The sequence below is a fragment of the Acipenser ruthenus genome, chromosome 3 (assembly GCF_902713425.1).
Source record: "Acipenser ruthenus chromosome 3, fAciRut3.2 maternal haplotype, whole genome shotgun sequence".
Classification (NCBI taxonomy): Eukaryota; Metazoa; Chordata; class Actinopteri; order Acipenseriformes; family Acipenseridae; genus Acipenser; species Acipenser ruthenus.
Window position 1 is genome coordinate 97,957,750 of NC_081191.1, and position 21,877 is coordinate 97,979,626.

Below are 21,877 nucleotides of genomic sequence, written 5' to 3' on the forward strand. Positions count from 1 at the left end.
TGATTTAATTAATTGTTTAATTGTTGCTAATCCAGAGATGGTCACCTGTATAAAAACCTGCAGTGCTCCCAGTTTATGGTGGGTGTTCAGAGGAGGAACGAGAGCGAGCGGAGCGAGAGAGAATTCAAAATAATAATAATAATCTAGGAATAGTGAAGGTGATTTGCCCAGCCTGACCTGGATCATTTATTTATTGTTTGTGACTTGTTTTGTTTAAATCTTATATTTTGCTCTGTGAGCAAGTATTAAATATTTATTTTATTTTTGTATTCAAAATAAACGGTGCGCAGCGTCTTTTTGCACTGCAGTACTTGCCTTTGTTTTTCTGTTCCTGCATCTGGCCTGAGGTCACCACATCATCCTCCTGTCACAGGCACAGATAAACATCGTCTGGTTTGTGGCTGACCTCCAAACTTACAACATTCCTAATGTGGAATTGTTATGTCGTAAAACACTATCATATGCATGGAATTCTATTCCACTTTAAGTTCACTGTTCAGTATTTCATGATTTGTTTTCACGATTTGTTGGCGAGCTAGAGGGAGCACATTATATTATGTTTAAAGTAGTGTTATACAAACTGAATGACTGAAATCATTCGTGAAGGAGTAGCTAATGTGTTTCAAATTACAATACACCCTTAATTCATTTCAGGCATAGTTTAGGTATTATGATTCATTTCAGACATGTACAGTCAGCGCTGACGACTCCACATATTTTAACACTAGAACTGCCGGGTTTATGCTACTACCTAGAACCGCCAGCGGTAGTCATTTTAAACAACTTCGATATGAAAATGACACACAAACTATCAGATACAACTTAAGTTTTATTTATGAACACCATAGCTAACATTTGCATTGCAGAAACACCGTATTTAAATGAAAAAATAAACATAAAAGGCTTTAATTTCTAAATTAGCACATTAAAACGTATAATACAATAAACATTTCAAAAGAAGATGTGTAACCAGCTGTAAACTGGTTATATGTAGGCCTACATACATAATTGTAAAATTGAAATAATTATTTATAAAAAAAGAAAATAACTGTTCCCATTGTATAACGGGAATGTGCATTCAGGGAAACATACTTCAAAGTAGCCCCCATATTAGCACAATCCACACAGATGTAACGCTTATCAACTTGTTGTGTGCATTTACCACATACTGCTCTTTCACTCTGGGCACAGATATCAGAAGTTTTATTTTTACTGCATTTACTGGCATTGTTTTCTGTTGCGTGTGTCACTTGATGCGTTTCCCTGCCGCTTTTGCAGTTTTATGATCGAAATGTTTCTGCCAAAGCTCCGTGACTAGCATCATAAGATGATATTTTCCACGATGCATTCATTGTACAAAACGAAGGAATTGATGGCTGCCATGTCCAGTACATTGTAAAATACAGCAACTGGACACCGGTGATTGCTTTCACAGAGTACTAAGTTTTGCACAGATGGTGGAAACTCTCTTCTCGCTTTGTTTACTGTTCCAACCAGGCTGTTTTTTGTTTTTCTTTTCTTCAACTGTTTTGCTAATTACAGTGAAATAAAATGTAAAATGTCATTGGTAACATTCATCCCTTTTCCTAAGCACGGTTTTATCAGCCTAAGTACCGCATTGTCATCCAGTCTCTGACCAGCTGGGTGAGTTTCATCTTTGCACAGGTAGGGCAGGGTCCACTTGATCCCAAATTTGACAGGTTTGTTTGACATGCATTGTGTCCAGTGACACCGTGCTTTTGTCAGAAACAGCTGGTTGTCCATGTATTGTTTTATGTTTAGCTAGAAACAGGCAATGCTGTTTTCAATGAAGTCGTCCCAAATTTCTGCTGCCAATGCAAATATATCAGTTGTTGCTCTCAATTCAAAATGCAACAATGTCAAGATTTCTCAAAATTCCTGTAATAGTAATATAGAGCAATATTTTATTCAAATACATACTGCTGTAAACTCAGTGGAGGTAGAGATAACAAACTGGCTTGTATACATATAAAAAATAGCGTATTGTAGGTTATGCTAGCAGTAAAAGCATGTATTGGAACAAGCCCACAAAATGACTGCTTTTGGCGGTTCTAGGTAGAAGTGCTTATAACTATTTTTGTGATTCTGACTTTCAAACGTTGTCAGGGTATTTAATGCATGTATTTAGGAAAAGTCGAGAACAGACGACTGCGGATCTTTAACACACACAGAGTAATTTTAAATTTTAAAAGTGAAAACCATCAGAATGACTACCGTGGCGGTTCTAGTGTTTAAACGGCCCTGGTAATTATGATTACTAATAGGGGTGCTTGAATGTTTTGTCGACCAATAATACAACAAATTCTCAATTTAAGAACTGGCTATTCTAATTCTACACTACAGTTCTTCATGACTGCAGAACCAAAGCAGAATGAATTCCGCACTGTTGGAGATTTTCACTGCCTATTTTACTTAGAAAACTTCTCCCTTGACTGGTTCCATTGGTTTGTGTGTGTGTGTGTGTACAGTATGTGGAATTTTTTTGAGCTAATTTGCAGGAAAGTGTAAAAATTATTGCATCTGCCTTTTTGACAGTCTTCAAATCACTGGCACAGCAGTTAAAATGTAGCATAATAATCAGCAGCTGAAGCTAAACAGCATGAGAGAAGAATGAATGCATTTTGTCCTGAAGTTACCTTACTTTTAGATTTGTTATTTTGCTGAGACAATCTTAACAGCCGTAATCTACATCTGTTAGGTGGTTCTTTTTTGTGGAAGTATCAGGATTTAAAAAGACTGCACTGTGAAATTAAGGCATGCAGAATTAGTAACGTTAGTTATTTTTTCTGATTTTGAGATCCTGTTAAGCCAAAGCCAAGTCTTTCCATCCTGCTCTCAACATTTCTGTGGTGTTGAATTTTCCACTGTTATAGTCTTGTTGCTGCTTCCTGAAGATGAGGGAACATGAAGCCACTTCTTCAGGAACAGTGGCTTGAAACCTGGTTCCAGGAGACAACCGGGAGACCTAGCTTGAGGCAACTTTGCTGTATCAAAACCTAAGTTTACCCTGGTGTGCCATGCAGAGGCCTGAAACCTAGTCTCCTGAAACCAAGTTCCAAGCCACAAAATGGCTTTGTGTTCCCTCAGTTTGAAATACCATTCTGGAGGCTAATGTGATCTCTTCAGTCTCTTTTTTTTCTTCTTTCTTTTTTGTTTTGTTTTTAATTGCCATGGAAAGCCCTAAACATTTTAACATTGTTCCAAAGGGTTACTAACTATATTGCTGCCAAAAACCCAGTGGTGGCTGTTGACTTTGGCAGAAAAAGGCTGATTATACTACAGAGAATACCGTACTTCATCTTGTTTTTAACTGCTGTTGTTAGCTGAGTATAATACACAACATTTTACAGACTTTTTTTTTCCCCCGGATCTTTTATTTGCCAGAAAGATTAGATTTGTTTTTCTGCAGTGTATTAAATGCGTCTGTTGGCTGTTTTGAAGTTTGCCAGCTGCATTACATTACAATTCCCATAGTCAAACAAGAAATAGTAGGTCAGCAGGTGGGCATCTATTAATTTAACATTGTTATAACTTGTTCAGTACATGCAAATATTGGCTTTTTCTGTAGTCAAGCTTTTTTTTTTCTATACAGACTTACCCATTTACCTTGGGGATAATAGGGCAAACATGGCATATACACAGTTACTTACACGGGAAAGGAAAGTGTAACTAAAACATTTGGAGTCAACAGTTCCCTTCGAGTCTTGAGGGTTAAATAAATAACTTTTATTTACCTCCCATAGAAAAACTAGGAGAAACTGGCCAGTAAACACGGTTTGTACAGGGAAGAATGTTTTGAATACCTGACTTGTGTGCTGCTCAATTGTTTTTACAATGTATTTTATTACTCTGACCTTTTGTGTAGCAACGGGAATACATCTCATCGCCATAGTGGCTGAGCTGTGGACTCATACTGCTGATCCCAGTTCACTACCATAAACCTGAGAGCTTGAGAACTGTGAGACTTGCTGACAAGCAACTTTGGAATCTTAATTCATCAATAATGTATATTAAGTAATGGGCAGTCCAAATGGCAGATTTGATGATGGATTAAGCTACTCTCTCTTTCCCTCTCTGAATCAATTCATTAGTTAATCAATATGCTTTGGGCAACACTGAGTTCATCATAGCATTACACAGTTAAGTACTGTCTGTAGTCTCGAATAATATTTTAATAATTTAAAATGGGGTGGGGGAATTGAAATTGAGCTCACTTCAGTGATGGGCCCTTGCATTTAGCCTTTTTGGTCATGACAGAGAAGGTAATGCACCAAGGAAAGTATTTCACCGGACATTCCCATACGTGTTTCAGGTGCCTGTAATAGCGGCCATAGAGCAAAACGTGTGGTCGGTGCTGTGCTCTGTAGATCATTGTTGAATTACATTTGGCTCCGTTGATGTTGTATAAGCATTAATGAAGTCCAGTATGTGGGCTATTTTCATACCCGTTACCATTTGCATTGTAGGCTCACAACTCTTAACCACTCCTGGTGGTGGTGCAGAATAGAGTGGAATAGTATTGTTGTTACCATGTCCCTTCAGGCTTTTAAGCTCCGAGATCAATGCAATGATTTAATTTTTTTTCTCTTCTGAATTTTAAACGCTGCTTAACCCAGCAGTTTAAAAAAGCATATCCAGTGATTACAATGACTGGCTAACGAGCAAAATGTTTTGCATTTTATGAAGGGAAACAAACATCCTTTATTCCATCAGTTCTCATAGCTGGGAATCCCAGACAACTGTGTTTAACCGCTGGCGCCAGGCTCTTTGTGCGAGAATCTGGACAAGGTAAAGATAATGAATCGATTTGGCCATGCTCGGCCCCTTATTCATTGCAGGATGCTGTCATTCAGAAACAACCACCATAAAGTTTTCTTGTTAAAAACAAAAAACAACTTTTATTGTTATCACCATTGCAGATTAAAGGATGCAGGTCTAGTCTAATGTTGCTACGTGTATTAATACATTTGAACAGTTTTAGTTTTTTTTTTTTTTCTTAAAAAAGAAATAAAAAAAAATAAAAAAAAAAACATTTCATGAAATGAGGCAATTTTTTGTGTTTTAATTTTTGGATACACTGCAAGGTAATAGCCATACTGCCAAACTATAATGTAACACCCTTCCTGTTTTAAGTTGCCTGTTTCCTTTACATAATTACTAACATGCTTTTGGAATAAAGCCTGTAAAGCTGTTTAGGTGTTAATTGGCTCTCGGAACTGCTAATGGGGACAAACCCAAATTAGTTTGGTGCATGTAACCTTTAAATTGTTACCACCCACACTATAGAAACGTCAGGAGTGATTCTGGAGAAAGCTTACTTACATGATCCATTAGGTGGCTCTGAAATACCTGCAGCAGCAGGGAGCTTCCTCTACACCACAGCCAGGCATATTATGATTTAAATAATGCAGAGGCGCTCTCAATTAATTCAGAACACTTAAGTAATAGAGCTGCCATCACTTTATATGAATTCTTATTCCTTGTGGGTTTTCTGTTTGGTTTTCTTTCATGCTCTCTTCCAAGAGAGGAAAAGAAAGAGCAGATTTAAAGTAGTGGTAGATGTTCAAGAAAGGATTTGTCATGTTTCTGAGTACTGAAGAGCTGAAAGATTTAAATGGTAAGCCAGAGGTCTCCCTGACTGTCAGCGAACCAGCCATGGCAGCACTGAGCACAGGCTCATGGCCTCGGTGTTGCTTATCGACACAGCAAGCCTCTTCTGTTGTTGCTTTAATATCAGGGTTATAATGGGTTTTCCTGTTTTGTGACGATGCATACTGCAAAGTCACTTCTTATTTTTTATCATTTTATGGCTTAGTAACTTGGCCACTGGCAGCCCAACCCTGAAATTGACTTGTTGTTGCCCCAACTTTTATGTTCAGCTTATAAGTGTAAGAATGACCAAGTGTGGAAAAGTGTAACACTTGGGGTGTTTTAATACTACAGAGACCTAACCATTGTGATGTCACCTTTAGGAACAGAACTGTTTCTTTTGTAAAACTGATATTCGTTCTATGGGCTCACAGTCTATATTGGGGTGTCCTTCCAGCCTCAACATATTCCATTTTTTGGATGGATTAGTAGAACAATTTATGCTGGCTTTCTCATAATGTGCATGTGCGTGTGTATGTGTGAGTATCCAGTGGTGGTGGTGGTGGTGTTGGTGGTGGTGTTGTTGTTGTTGTTGGTTTACAACTTGGCCAGACCCCATCACATTCCTGAATCACCCCGAGTTCAAGTTACTTGCATTTAGAGTGGCACATTATGTCGGTGGCTTAGCTGACATGAGAAACCACCAGTCTCCTATTCGTCGGGTTTAACTTCTAAAGAACACCATCTCACTGAACATGTGCAAGCTACAGTAAAAGCTTTCTGGGGGTTTAAGCTATAGTTTTATTTCAATACAACCAGCATTGTCTTTTATCCTATGGGCCATGCACCCGCAGTAGTGGTATTAAAATAGAGCTGGTGTTTGTGTGTTTTTATTTATTTATTTTTTTAAAGCAGCTCTGGCTACAATATATCAAATGTAGGGTCTCTTACATTGCTGAGGTGGAAGTTACCTGGAAGATTAAAAAAAGAAAAAAAAAAGAAAAATGCCTTTGTGATGGTTATCTTTTATATCCTTGCTGTAAAAGACAAGGATATAAAATTCCAAATTACCTAATGGGCAACATTAGGTAATGTGGAATGAGAAAAGGGAATTATTTTTTAAGTTATTGCTGGCAAAGAAGTGAGTATTGTTTTCACACACAAATGTTTCTAAGTTTCAGTTTTTACTTTCCTGAGAACTATTATTCTCTCATCAGTTTTTAATTATGCATGTCAAAACAGTACTTTTATGATTAATTCCAGTTTCTGCAAAGTGTTCTGTTGACAGTTCTTGAGAACATACAGCCCTGCCGGTAGGCCTCAACCCTGCCTTGGAGAACCTTCCTCTCAGGGGTGAAGAGGGTTATAAATTCTACATGGCCTTTCAGTCCTTAACCTGACAATTAGCAACAGTTATGAGGGTGTGTGTTTCATGTGGACAGCTGCGCTGGTTTGTGCGACGAGAACTGATTCCCCCCCAAGCTTGTAGGCCTACTTGGAATTTGCTGATCCAGCCTCATTTTGATTTGCGGGGGCTGCTTGTTATCAAAAGCACTGTTTACAATTAATTTTTTTAAACCGTTGTAAATGATTCGCAACACCTCCAGTAGTGATAATAGGTGACTGGTGCACACGAAGGGCGCGGATGGAAAATGGGTCAGCTACAAATGAAATAGGGAGACATAATATGGGCTTTTGTATTTTTTCCCATGAATTTGAGAAAAACTGACACAGTTGTTTTTGTTATCTGTTCTAATAAAATCAATTGTTCCCTGGTTTGATGGTTTAAGGGAACCTTGCTTTCTTTAGCTGGATTGCTTGCCATGTGCTGTGTTTCTTGCAGCTCTTTGAGGGTTTTCATATCCAACTAAAAACAGAATATCAGTGGTTGCCGTTTAACTCATTTTTGTTCTTCCGTGGGTATTGGAGGTATTTATTTTTTTATTTCCATTCTTTCCTGTGTTTTTTTTTTTTTTTAAAAACATCCTGAACTGTAAATTTCTGATCTTCAGCCCACCTGTTCAGTATGTGGATTTCAGGTTAGACAACATCAGGAATTTAAAAGTGGCTTGAAAAGCAGGGGGAATTGAGATATATATATATATATATATATATATATATATATATATATATATATATATATAATCAAAATGATACAGCCTGACTTGAAGTTATCAGACTCGTATAGAGCATCAATCTTGATAATGTTGCAATTTGAAAATATATGAAAAACAAAATAGCTGCTAATAAATCACATCTAAGCTTTACTTTGGGTCTCTACAGTATCAGCATATGAAACATTGCATTCATCTCTGGTCCTACCCTCCAAAAATGCCATCTATATTTGTAATGCATGTGTGATGCCTTTGTAAACTTGCAGTACCAAACTCAGGATATCCAGGATATATGAAACTGCAAATATTTCAATGACACTCAATTGTTACTGCTTCGCTGTAAAATTCACAAGTAAAAAGTCGGTCACAGTTTCATTTAATGCAAGCTTTGTAAATGAGATATTGGGTAAATGCTCTCAAATCGTATTGCTCCCAATTATTCTTTAGTAGACTGTTGTTACAAGGTGCTGTGCTGGCAATTTCCATTTTCTGATCTTAAAGGTTAGCAGCCGGTAAGTAATTTTTAATGTGTGATACTCAGGAACTGTAACATTTTATATAAACTGCAAACAAAAAAAAAAAAAAATCAATTAAAAAAATCTGAAAATTAGTAAAGATTTGAATAAAGGTCAGGTCTAATGCAATACTACATCAAGTCTTTTTTGTAGTTTCTACTGCTTTCTATTGTTCTTGTGTAAAAATCATTTATATATATATATACAGCACACCACCAAAATTTCCACTTCTCATTATTATTTATTTATGTATTTATTTTTTTAATAAAGTAAGTAAATTATTGCTGCAGTATTGCAAACACACATCACATATATTGAGAGAAAGCACTATTTTTCAGAAGGGCACTAGAGGGCACAACTTGCATGAATATCAGAACAATGGTCTAATAGGTCCCACAACTGAAAGCACACAGTACAGGCTAAACAAAATGAGGTGCCTTGGTGTGTATGCACTACAAAGCCTGTTAGACCCAGAATACAGAACAGAACCAGGCCCTGTTTAAGTGAATGGAGTTCATTAGAAACCACTGTGGAGCTACTGCACAAAGTGGAAGTGAGTCACATTGAATGCAGATCGGTTGGCTGTTTATTTTAATAGAAATAAGACATTTCAGCTGGAGGACATGTGCCTGCTGCTTAATGCCAGCCTGTATCCAGCAAAGAAGGCAGTCTGAAGTTAGATATGTACGTGTTATCAAGTGAACAATGGTGTACAGTCTAGGCTCATTTAAATGAGACCTGAAGTAGCAACGGTATACCAGTACAAATCGTCGTTCCTAGGTTCAAACACATTCACTTCAATGGTTATTGCCTGTGACCTACAGCATAGGAAGTGATTAGGAAACCGGATTCTACAGTGCTGTATTAAAAAAAAAAAAAATCTAAATATCCAAAAATAAATAAATAAAAGCAAATCACGAACCATAGTTCAACAGAAGGGTGTTCAGTAATGTTGCTAATGCTAATTAAATGTAAGTAAATTGATTTGAAAGCCTTGATTTATAACTCCCTTTAATGCCATGTAGGACTTAGCGTAACCTGCTGTTGAGTATTTCAAATGAGGCTGGTTTTGTTCTCTAACCCCCTGAAGGACTGCATTTATCTGATTTACAATATGAACTCCTATTTCTTTTCATAACAGGTCAGTTACTTTATTTGTCCACAAAGAAGCTCTTTCAGATGCAGACCGATGTTGTTTGGTGTTCTGGATTGGTCTGCTTGTATACCGGATGAGCTTGAACATTCCTATACTTTCATTTGAAATAAATGGAGGTTTAAAAACAAAGTCTTTATCAGGTGGAGAAAAAAGAGAGCCAACCTCCTTTTAAATTTCTTTAACTCGTTCTGGAAAGATTTAAGAAGCTCATCCTTGTGGTCTGTCAATAGCTAACGCGCTTGTTGTTCAGTAACTTACAATACATAAATCTGTTATTCAGCTATAAGTGGAGTTCATTCCCTGCATCTAGTACTTCAGAGCTGCTTATTGTCTCGTCAAGTATCCGCTGCAGTGATGCAGATGAATTGCATCCTATATGCACTCTTTGGCTCTTAAAAAAAAAAAAAGTGAGTCATTGATTGCAGTGGCTTGAACAATACAGGACCTATCTTGTTGTTTTTAAAACCATTCCCTATTTCATTTTCCTCAGCAATGCTCTTCAGTGTCCATTATTAGCATGACTTTCAATCAACAAATCAATCTTTATTTTATATAGCGCCTTTCGTAGTGGACCACCATCACAACAAGCTTTATAAGATAGAGAGAAACAATGCATAATATATTAAATTATGCTTTAGACTTAAATTAGACTTTAATTTAAATCACAATGCTATGAGCGTTCAATTTACTTCCCTTACTTAACAACCCCAGTTGGGAGCTTGGTGATGAGAAATGTCACATTCCCCATGTACTTCATGTGTTCTTTTCTGGATATCAAAGGACTGACTTGATTAAACAAATTTTTGTCTGCTGTGTGAGCAGTAATTGAAAGAGTTAAAATGACGTCCTCTTCTGGAAATACCCCTTCAGAGTAGTGCTGTTATTCATATTATTGTTTTATACCTGTCTGCCAGAATGTCTGTCATGTTTTTACCCTTTTTTGTTTTTTTGTTTTTTGTAATGTTCTCATGTCTTTTCATGCACAAGTTCCTAAAGCAACTTCATAACCCTAACACACGTAATTGCATGGGACCCAAACAGAACCATTAGTAGACATTTTGCAGCAGTGAGTGTAGTTCTGTAAATGAGGGTCATTATCTTAATTTTACTGTATGTTGATAATTGTTCCTGTTTTAAAGAAAGACACAATACTGTGAAAACCACACTCAGACTAATTGGGCAAGCACTCATTATTTTGTAACCTCAGTACACAAAGGAATGCCTGTGTATGTTTCATGTCTTCATCCATAGCCATAAAACACTCAATGTACCCGATACTAAAAGAAATGTATAACATTCAATGACAAATGGCTCAACTATAAGTCTTTCTCAATGGCTTCAGTTGAGACTTGTAGTTGACATAATTTGCCACAGAAGTTTCTTTAGCATTACTACATGTTTCATGTCTAACAAACTTGGACATCTGTGATTTAACACCAGGAACACCATATGGACTCAAACTTGCTGGCTGATACAAGACAACCCATTAAGGGCTCTTACTTGGGGCCTGAGCTCATCATTGAAATGTGTCTATCATTAAAGCATTTAGTAAAACATATACTGGGTTGGCCACAGTCTGCAATGCCATCTTGTTGAAAATGAACATTGAGTTCTGCAGATTCTTGCTTTCTTTATTTTGTTTCACAAGATTTAAATTGGATATTTCTCACTGAGACTATGTAGAAATCTCACTTTCAGTGTGGTCCCGATGGGATACATAGGCAGAATTGCAGTAAGAAGTGCACACTGTACATGTCACAACCCACGCTGTGTTTTGATAAGAGAATCAAAGTACGCCTGGATACAAAGTGATTTACGTTACAATAACTTGTTCGTCAGTAATCTGGAAAAATAGTCTTAACCCTTTCAGCCCTGGATTATTTGTCAAGTTTAAGAATGAACTCCTTTATTCAGTATAGATGAGAACAGGGCACATTTGTTTTATATATATTTGTACACTACATCGGACTGGGATCTAGGAGTCCTGTGAGGTTCCAATGTGATTTCCAACTGCATATGTTAACATATGGTGCTAAAATAAGGCGGGGACTGAAAGGGTTAAATGGAAATAAAGTTAAAACTATAAGTCAAGCAGACCACTGTTTCACTTAAACTGAGAAGGCTGTCAAAAATATAGAAAAGGTTGTACAGTAATTTGCCATTCAAAGACCCCAGTGCTAAATTGTGTAATGCTGGCTCATACTGTACTTCGATTCTGAGGCCACATCTTTACTGGGTAGGTCCTGCACAAGGCAAACATGAATATCATTCTCGCCTGCTGCTGTCAAATAATGAAGGAGGTGTCTGAGGAGGGAGGCCAGTGACAGGAGGAGTGCTCTGAGTCTGCAAACAGCAATATGTCTACATAGAGGTTTAATAATTAAAACTTTATGAAAACACAAGATGAGGGGTGCAGTGTATTTCTTAGCTGACGCCCTTATCCAGGGCGACTTACAATTGTTACAAGATATCACATTATTTTTACATACAATTCTCCATTTATACAGTTGGGTTTTTACTGGAGCAATCTAGGTAAAGTACCTTGCTCAAGGGTACAGCAGCAGTGTCCCCACCTGGGATTGAACCCACAACCCTCCGGGGTTGTGCTTTTATGACCCTTAGAAAAGTGGTGTTAGTAACTCTAATTACAGTACTTTACTGTATGACTCCCAGGTTCAAATACTGCCTTGGGCAAAACATTGGTTACATTCATCCACAAATTCTCCTGGACGGTGAATTTGAGGAGCACGTTTTAGAGGTACAATTCTTGAAATTAATCCTGTGGAAATACAACAAAGGTGACAAAGGATGTTTGTAAAATGGTGGTCTTGCTCCTACCTGATATAAAATAACAGGTAAGCAAAACAGTGGTCACTTAAACCATGGTCTCTTTTGAACAGCCAACCATGTGGGATTTTGTGTAACGCAACAGGACGGAGGCTGGGCGCGAACCGGCGACCCCCACACATCGCAAGCAAGCCTCTTAACCACAGTGCAAAAGAGCTGGGTTCGTTTTTGCATTTGTGGTTTTAGAGCTTTTAACCTCATCTCACTGACAAGGGGACAGGACAGAATCCGTGAAGACAGTGCATCACACAACACTGCCCATTACATGAGCACAATGACGACAGTTTAACCTCACATCACCGACAGGGGACAGGACAGTATCCTTGACGGCACTGCGTCACACAACACTGCCCGTTACACTTTCCCCCCCCCCCTTAACCTCGGCAATCAGCTGCAGCCAATCTATCATTAAAATGTACTGCTTTTTTCATGTTAGTATTGTGGCTGTTTGTTTATCCTTACTGTATTTATCTTTTTTCATTTAATATGGTGAAAAAATCCCCAAGGTGATGGGAGGCCCAGCTCTACATATGTTTTTTCATGTTGGTATCACTAATTAGCCTTTGGTTATGAAGGCACTGCTCCAGATTGTGCTTTACATTGTATTGATGATCTGAGCTCATGTCAAGGACATCTGCTATCAGTTTTTTTTTCCACTGAGGTTTTGGATTAATAAGATGAGCACCAGGGAGACAGATATTGTTTTGAAGCTTTTTTTCTGAGTCCCATCCCTGGATAAAGGTTTAAATTACTTTCCTCTCGCTCCGTGTATATGAAATGAAGACTTGAAGGGCATATCCTTTAAAAAGTGGCAAAGTGTTGTTTTCCACTATGCATTTTTCTAATGCTTGCAGTTTAAGGAAGGAATTCTAATGCAGATGATGAATGCGGGTAAAGTCCTGTTGAGATTCACAGCTGCTTTAGTGTAGGGCTAGCAAAATGAGCCAAGGTCAAGATATTGTATTGCAGCTTAGAGAAATATCCCTGTCCTTCTACCAAGCCCCTTCGATTGTTTGTTTTTAAAGATAGATACATAAACATGCCAATGCAGGGTTAAACCTCAGGCCAATAAAATAATAAACATTTTGAAGGTTTATTTAAGATCATCGTCTTCGAGGTTCTGTATGTTGGGCTAAAGGGACATGCAGTGAAGTATATTGGCTAAATAAAAAATAAAATTAATGCATGTAAAATATACTGTAGCAATGCATACTAGTAGAAATGGAATCTGATGATAATATAATATTACGACACAAGGGTTGAAGCATGGCCAATTCTTAATTAGCACAGTCCCTGTAAAATTCAACAGAAAGTTCTTAATAAGCAGTGCAAAGAAATACTGTTTAACTAACTCCATATGCCACATATCACATAAATTAGTGGTTTTCACATATAATTGCCATTTAGGTGTGTTTTTAATACCTCCAACCTCCAGCTCAAAGAAACCAAAGAAAACAAAACCAAGAAAAACATGAACATGCCAACATTGCTGCTTAGAATCTAAATCAATGCTTTGCAATGATATTACCAGGACTCATCCATTTAGAGGGAATCTGTTTTTGTATTTCTGCCAGCTGACAGTCACAATATTTACTTGAGATGGGGCTGTCTGTCTATCCAGATCACATGTTGTTGATTCTTTAACAGGAATCATGTTGTTGATTTCTGTTAATGAATCTTTGCTAAGGCACATTGGCTTGTTCGGGGAGAATAAAAATACAGTACCCAGAAGGTCAGAACTATATTATTATTATTATTATTATTATTATTATTATTATTATTATTATTATTATTATTATTATTTTAAATATAGCTGTTCTGACAACCCTTTCTACAATTTAGATATATTGCGATTATCTAGGCTAACACATATTAGTCATGGAAAATTCTTATTCAAAAGGCGCATTTGAGTCAACTGAAATATTTATTCAGACCTGTATATAGATGATTGAGACATGCACTGTATCTATAGTAACCGCACATTGCCCCATTGTTTGAATATTTCATAACCTTGACTAAGAAAATGCCACTAAACATTATAATAATCTGTTTCAAATACCTGGAAAGGATGATGGGATCTTGACTGCTGGATGCTGAAGATAATATAATATAATATAACCAGGCAGCGCTTCTTACAGTGAAAAGCTATAGATGTCAAAGTACATTTTTTTACATTTTTTTTTTTTTATTATTTACTGCAATACTGCAGTTTTGGTAAGTCCATCTTAATTGACTTGGTTATCGGCAAAAGCTTGCATGGTTGAGAGAAACTATGTAGAACCTTATTAACTGGGAGCAGAGCTTCTGGAATATCTGAGGGAAAAGTTTGCAGGTTGCTGGTGTCTAAGAGAACTGGTGTAACATTATGTGAGATTTAACTAACTCCCAGTTTACCATGCCAATTAAAGATGAAAGTGTGAATTATTGAGCCTGGATGATCAGAGAAGGTGTGCGTGCGTCCTGCCTGGCTTCTACCCCGATGCATTGAGCCTCAGAAATTCAGATGTTGTCATGCAGTCGTTGGAAGCAGAGCTAGGCAGTGCAGGTGATCAACAATAGATATAAATACCATTAATAAAACACATGGTTTAGGGAGCTTTGGTTGTTTTTTATGGTTCTGTGGGAGATGGGCTATGAGGGCATGAATACTTTTTGAAAAAAAAGCTGTTTTGTTTCTCTTTAGTGTTTAACAAATAGCAGTTGAGACTGGTCAGTTTGAGAGAAGAGTCCTAATGAACCATGTAACCAAATACAGACTGGGGGATACACTGTACAGTCTTTTGTCTGCGTCATTAAGGTTGGTTTATTCAATCAGGATTGCACATTTGATTTAAAGACGTCCCTGCATGGTCTTTGCACTTTTGGACATTGTAAGTGTTGCCTTATTAAATATGCATTTAATCTTCATACCAGCTTAAAAAGATGTATGGCTTTGTGATTAGGGTTTATATACAGTACTCCAGAAAAAACAAGGCGCATTCAGAGACAGCATTTCAAGTTGTAGTTCCCAAATACTGTATTGAAATAAACACCCTTCAAAATTTTAGGTAGGTTGCGTGTTGAAAAAAATATACAGCAGTACAGTGCTACAGTCAATGGAATGTACAGGATTTCCCTACTGTACACCATCCACAGCTGCTCAGTAGTTCAACACAGTGTGTGATCTCTGGAAATGAGCGCGTTGACAGGTGTCTGCACAAACGATTTTAAAGTACACATCTCTGAATACCCCTTGATTGTTACTTGGCAATAGTGCGTAAAAGAATGACCGTACATTTGGCACGTTTGCCCACGGTTTGGCACACAAGTGACTTCATTATGTATGTATTAATTATGCATGTACTGTACATTCAAGCCCCCTGTGAAACCGAAGATTTGTGTTGGTGATAGTTATAGACAACATTAAAACAGATCTGCTAATCAAGGAAATAATCAGCTTCATATCTAGTTTGTCACAACAGAATTTCAAACATCAGCTTGACAACACCTTTTTAAGTTTCTGCGGCCTGGCTTATGAAGTAGCCTTGCAGTTACAAGTAATCGTCGAGGCATGTTTTTTTAATTTATTATTTTTGAGTGCTCGTGTAGTTTGGTAGAACATTTATCAGATCTGAGTTGATGGCCTGCTCCCTGCCTGCGTGAGACTGCTGTAGCAGGCAACGAAACACAAGCTTCAGCAAACGGGTGTAGAAAGGCTTTCTACACAGAATCAAGTCACTTCAATTAATCTTGATTTGAGAAATGTGTCATGTTTGTTCTAAACTGGGCTGTAGCTTGAGATTTTGCTCTGCACATTTATCCAGGCAGTTCGGTACAGTATCTGAACAAGAGCAGGCCATACCTAATGGAATGCCAATTAAATATAGCTGAATTACTTCTCAAGCACTTTTCTGATTTGACACCAAGTGCTGTGAATCTAAACATGGCTCTTATGATGTATAGTTGGTTGCCATTAGTAATACTGCTGCTATTATTTTAGTATAATAGGACTTTAAAGGGATATTTATTTTATATACATCTCCTAACTTGTTACTTTTTGTGGCGACATACACAATGAGACCTATTTTTTTTCTGTTTGCATATTTTCATTAAAAAAGGATGAATTGAGAGGCAATGGATTCATTTCTCATGGTAGTCCTGATCTGATAAGACATTAAAATAGTATGCGTTCTCTCTCGAGCTGTTGGTGATTAATCTTCTTGTTCTGAAGCTCTGTGCCACTTTCCCGACTTGATCAACTATAATCTGCTGTGCACTTTCTCACTGGTAGATAATGTAGCATCGGGGAAGCTCGCTGAAAGTTAATGGGAAACGTGACCGCTGTCAAGCTGTTTGCTGTCTGCCAAGCATAGTTGAGATCAAAGGCAGCACTTGAAAGGAGACATTTTCATTTTATTTTGAGGAAGTACAGGTACAAGATGTAGTAGGTGAAGTGCAGGGGGAATCTAGGAGGAAGAGCCATGGCTTACGTTAGGGCAGTACACTTTACACCTTTGCCAGGATGTTGTGAGAGATGAGGGCCATGTAATCTCTTCGGACTAAGACGTAGTTTCACAGGCAAAAACTGAAGACCACAATACAATACGTTTAGTTGCTTAATATTGGAAACCTTTAGATGCCATTTGCAACATAGGCCATTGTAATCCTATTGCCAGTTGTATATGTTATATTATATTCACAAACTGCCCTGTTTGGCTATTCATCTGGATTTCAAGCAAGGGAATCAGTCTTTGTTGTCGGAGTGTGTACTGTACTCTTTAGAGTGGAGGGAGACATTCGTGTCTCTTTCAATACGTTTATCTGAGGCTTTAATCAATTGATCTTAATTAAGGTAAATTCAAAAATTAAATTTACTTGTAGGAACCAAAACGCATTTGTGAGCTGCAGCATCGAATTGAAATGGGAGTGCACTCATGACAGGTTAACACTGCATGAAAAATGTATCTCTGTACCACTTGGTAAAGCATGTGAAATATGGTTCATGAGGTGCAGCGAAGTTCAAAGCAACATGCCAGTAGCCATGCTGAGACTCTACTAGATCCCTGTGCTTATAACAAAACTGAAGGAAAGCTTTTGGATGAAACCCAGGTTTGACCCACACATACACAATTTGAAACAGCACATAACTGACAACATAATGAAGCCGTAACTCTTTATGCACATTTTTCAAAGTGTTTTTTTGAGGTATTGCATGTCTTGCATGGCAAGTACAGGCATTTTGTTTTATGCACTGTGCTCGGGTGACCCGAGTTTGTAAAAAGTGATGTGCCTTTCTCATTTGCTTTTTATTAAACATATGCAGCCTTTGTCCTCTATTTTACTTGATAGTGTCAGTTAAAGCCAGCAGATTTTGATTTGCCAACAGTTATATACACTAACTAAATATTACACCCTTGAAAAAATAAGATAAATGGTGGTGGGGGGGGGGGGGGATAAGTAATAATGTACAGGTTCTAGATGTATGCCTCATTATTATTATTATTATTATTATTATTATTATTATTATTATTATTATTATTATTATTTATTTCTTAGCAGACGCCCTTATCCAGGGCGACTTACAATTGTTACAAGATATCACATTATTTTTACATACAATTACCCCAATTACCCATTTATACAGTTGGGTTTTTACTGGGTTAGCAATCTAGGTAAAGTACCTTGCTCAAGGGTACAACAGCAGTGTCCCCCCCACCTGGGATTGAACCCACGACCCTCCGATCAAGAGTCCAGAGCCCTAACCACTACTCCACACTGCTGCCCTCATAGCTTTACAATAAATGAGAATGTCAAGAAAATGATACTGCAACGTAGGTAATTTTTTATATAAAAATAATTTAGTTTCTTTTGTTGGACTGGATCTTCAATTGCCTTAAAGGATTCAAATGTTTTTGTTTTGTTTTGCTTTTTTAAACCTCCAAAAAAAAAAAAGAATTGTAGAATAATAGAATCTAAGCAAGTCCATGTACAGGCATACGATGTAGCTTCGTAACTGGAATATGCAAACAGCAAGACAATAGACTAAACTATGAATTGTTTGCGAAGTCACTAGATATGTTTCCATTAAACTCGTGTATATATAAAAAAAAAAGCTCGGCAACTGCGATGGAAACAGGCGAAATTCGGTAAATTCATGCAAGCGAACAAAACATGAAAGTACTGTAGTGTGCACGGGGGAAGGCAGCAGCAGGACTTGTAGGTGACGTAATCACACACAAAGAAATAAATAATAGTAATAATAATAATAATAATAATAATAATAATAATAATATCGAAGATAATAAATTTAGTGCTAGAAATATTTATTCATAGGTGTTAAACACTCAATAGTACTACATTTAAAAATACAGATAGAAATTTAAATTCAGTGACAAACCTTTTGACTAGTATTTCTCAATGTGTTCTACTGAAGACCTTGAGTAAGACTTGTAGTTGAAATGCTTATCATTCTAATTTAAGTTTTGTTTACTGTCTCTAAAAATGCTGTATGTTGTTTGAAAGTTTAGAGCAGGGGTGTCAAACTCCAGTCCTCGAGGGCTGTGCCTTCTAGCTTTCATTCCAACTTAAGCTCTCAATTAAGATAATTTGATCTAATTATTTGTTTAATTGGACACATTTAATATTTTCACGTTCTTTTACAGTTGACGATTTAAAAAATGCACTTGATTCAAAGTACACTACCTATGAAACATTTTGAGGCCTGGAGAGAAGTGTTAAATGTGTCCAGTTAATCAAATAATTAGACCAGTTTAGTAACTGAGAGCTCGGGTGGAATGAAAGCCAGAAGACACTGCGGCCCTCCAGGAGCTGAGTTTGACTCCTCTGGTTTAGTGAATCCACAAAAGGCATGGTAGTAGTAAACGTGGTAGGACGTGGTTAGGCAGGAATGCACAGCCTGAGGTCCAACTTGAGCCTTTGCTATTACAATGTTAATCACTCAGTTCCTATTGCAACTTTCACTTGTTTCTCCTTCAGCTTCAATTGCAGTGCTCCAAGTATACTTGGGAGCTTAACTGGGAACTACTAGTGTATTTACTACAACGTATTAGTTAGTGTAATAAAGACTTTGAGAGTACAATAAAATGACACGCACTTTGTATTAGCAAGCCTCTCAAGTATATCTCATTGTGTATGCATAATTATAAATGTTTCCCTATTTGGACTTATGAACGCCTGTAAAGAACCTGTACAAACCCTTTCTATGTGTTGTCGTTCAGACTAGAAGTAACATCACCTCTCTGCTATATTACATTGTAAGACAATGTTGCAGCAGGGTGGGAGCAACAGTAAAAATAATTAAAGGAAAAAAAATCCCAATAACTGCCAGTTTCCTACAGCATATGCAACACTCAATTTAAAACCTTGTTGAAGAAAGCGTCCCTTCTTGGCGGGGCTGCTATTGCAGTGTTTGGCAGCAGCTTCTGTTTTGGATTTTGAAATTATTTCTGGAATTAGATCTTCTTAGTGTTTTCCTATCAGCAGAGAAAAACATGTTTACAAAGCACCTTTATGTAAATGGTCTGCCTGTTAGACTCTCAATAACTTCCCCTAAAGCTGGCTTCCAAGATATTTGCTTTGAGATTATATATATATATTTTTTTTCTGTAATGGATTTGGAATTGAATGTCCTTCTGTTTTTCGTTGCCTCTTCAGCTCGTTGCCGTGTACGATGAACAGGATCCTCATCACGGAGGAGATGGCACCAGTGCCAGCTCCACGGGCACTCAGAGCCCCGAGATGTTTGGCAGCGAGCTCAACTCCAGCAACATCTCTGCCTTCCAGCCCTACCAGGTGACAAGCGAAATCGAGGTCACTCCATCAGCCCTCAGAACAAGTAAGTGACGGCTTCAAGCAGGCTGTAACTCCATCTCGGGGAGCACGCAATTTAGCAACATAATGAGAACCCATGGTGGAAACACCCTGTATTTTTTGGAGGGAGTCCAACTAAAATGTATTGTTTTTAAGAGGACAGTGGATAAGCTCAGAACTGTGGTTCACTTCTAGGCTTGTTTTAACTTATCAGAACTTTTATTTTAACTTTAGACTTAAATCTGTATTTGATTTTTAACTGCCTGTTGTCAGCCCTGTCAAATCACACTACAGTAAGTCAACTTTGTGTGTTACAAATGATAGGAAACCACCTGGGAACTTGTGTTCTTTGCTACCTTTAGGAAACTATGTAGGTCCTATGGTTCCTGTTCGTGAGATTTGTCTTTGTAAATACATGTTTTTACAATTTAGTCACACTTGTGACATTTCTGAAAACCCCTTCCCTCCTCTTTTTTCTAGAAATCCTCAGTTGTAACCTACAAATACAATAGCTTCTCCTTGTCATTCAGTGGCTGGTATTAACCACAATGACAGCAAAAGCCAGTATTTTGTGCTGAAGGATGATAGTTATGATAGTCATAAAGAAATGGGAACTCTATCATTTTAAAGTAATAAGAGTTATAAAACCAGACGTGTTTTTTTTGTTTGTGTTGTAATATATTACAAGAAATGTACATAAAGGCAACCGTGAAGTACTTTTTTTTCTCTTGTGTTTTTGTTTACAAAAGATAACACTAACCATTCCCAAGATGAATACTATACATTCTCCTGACACCTGAGAATACTAGTCTGGGGAAATGGCTCATGTGTACTGTATCTCAATAAGAAATTCAGCAGCTATGTCAAGAGACAAGTGGATTTTGTACAGTGATTGGTGGCCTTTTTGAAAAACAAAGCAAAACAATCAAATTAAATCTGCCAAATGGAACTTTAAAAAAAAGTTAATCTTAAATGACAAAGAAGGAAACAAACTGTCTATTTTGAATTTGTTTATATCTCCATTTTCCTAATATTATATTTCTTACCAGTTTAATATCCTATCACCTGTGTTCTGTAAGATTCGTTTCTATTGTTTCTTCTTAGATCATAGTTAACAATGCTTACTAACTATTCCAGTGAAAATGACTTCCAAAAATAAGTCTCAGGGCTGTGGGGAAGTGAGATGAAGAAGCACACCAGAGAGGTGCTGTACACTGAAGCGCATAGGTGAAGCACTGGAGATGGTGTAACACTGATATGCTTCCCCACAATTAGCCCTTTGATGATCATTTTTTGTTGGAATTAGTAAGCATGGCTGATAAGGATCTGTGTAGAAACGACAAAGGAGTGATTGAAAACACCTGTAATAGGATATTAAACCGGTAAGAAGCCAGTTCAGTTTCAATCTGTGTGTCTTCTATACTGCAGATATACTCCAGCCCTTTTCTTTCTGTCGCTGTTCTTTTCAAGCTGGTTCTTGTAACCTTTCAAATCAATATTGAATGGAATCAATGACATTCACGAACATAATGCTGTAGAATTTATATTTTCTCCATTATAAGCTACTGACTATAAACTACTATTTTTCAGGCAGGATTTTGACTTCTTAATATTTGGTACACAGTTGTATTATATGATTCTGTAAGCCACTACTACATAAGAACATAAAGTTTACAAACGAGAGGAGGCCATTCGGCCCATCTTGCTCGTTTGGTTGTTAGTAGCTTATTGAACCGAGAATCTCACCAAGCAGCTTCTTGAAGGATCCCAGGGTGTCAGCTTCAACAACATTACTGGGGAGTTGGTTCCAGACTCCCACAATTCTC

At 37.4% G+C, this 21,877-nt stretch overlaps 1 protein-coding gene across 7 annotated transcripts in view; it reads left to right on the forward strand.

Annotated features, from left to right (window-relative positions):
- The window catches only part of LOC117394603 (partitioning defective 3 homolog), a 372,730-nt gene that overhangs the window by 109,084 nt on the left and 241,769 nt on the right, over window positions 1-21,877 (forward strand). For all 7 annotated transcript variants that reach the window (XM_059019442.1, XM_059019440.1, XM_059019441.1 and 4 more), the window contains exon 3: window positions 19,896-20,076. In XM_059019442.1, coding sequence (XP_058875425.1) covers window positions 19,896-20,076 — 181 coding nt within the window. The remainder of the gene's footprint in view (window positions 1-19,895; window positions 20,077-21,877) is intronic.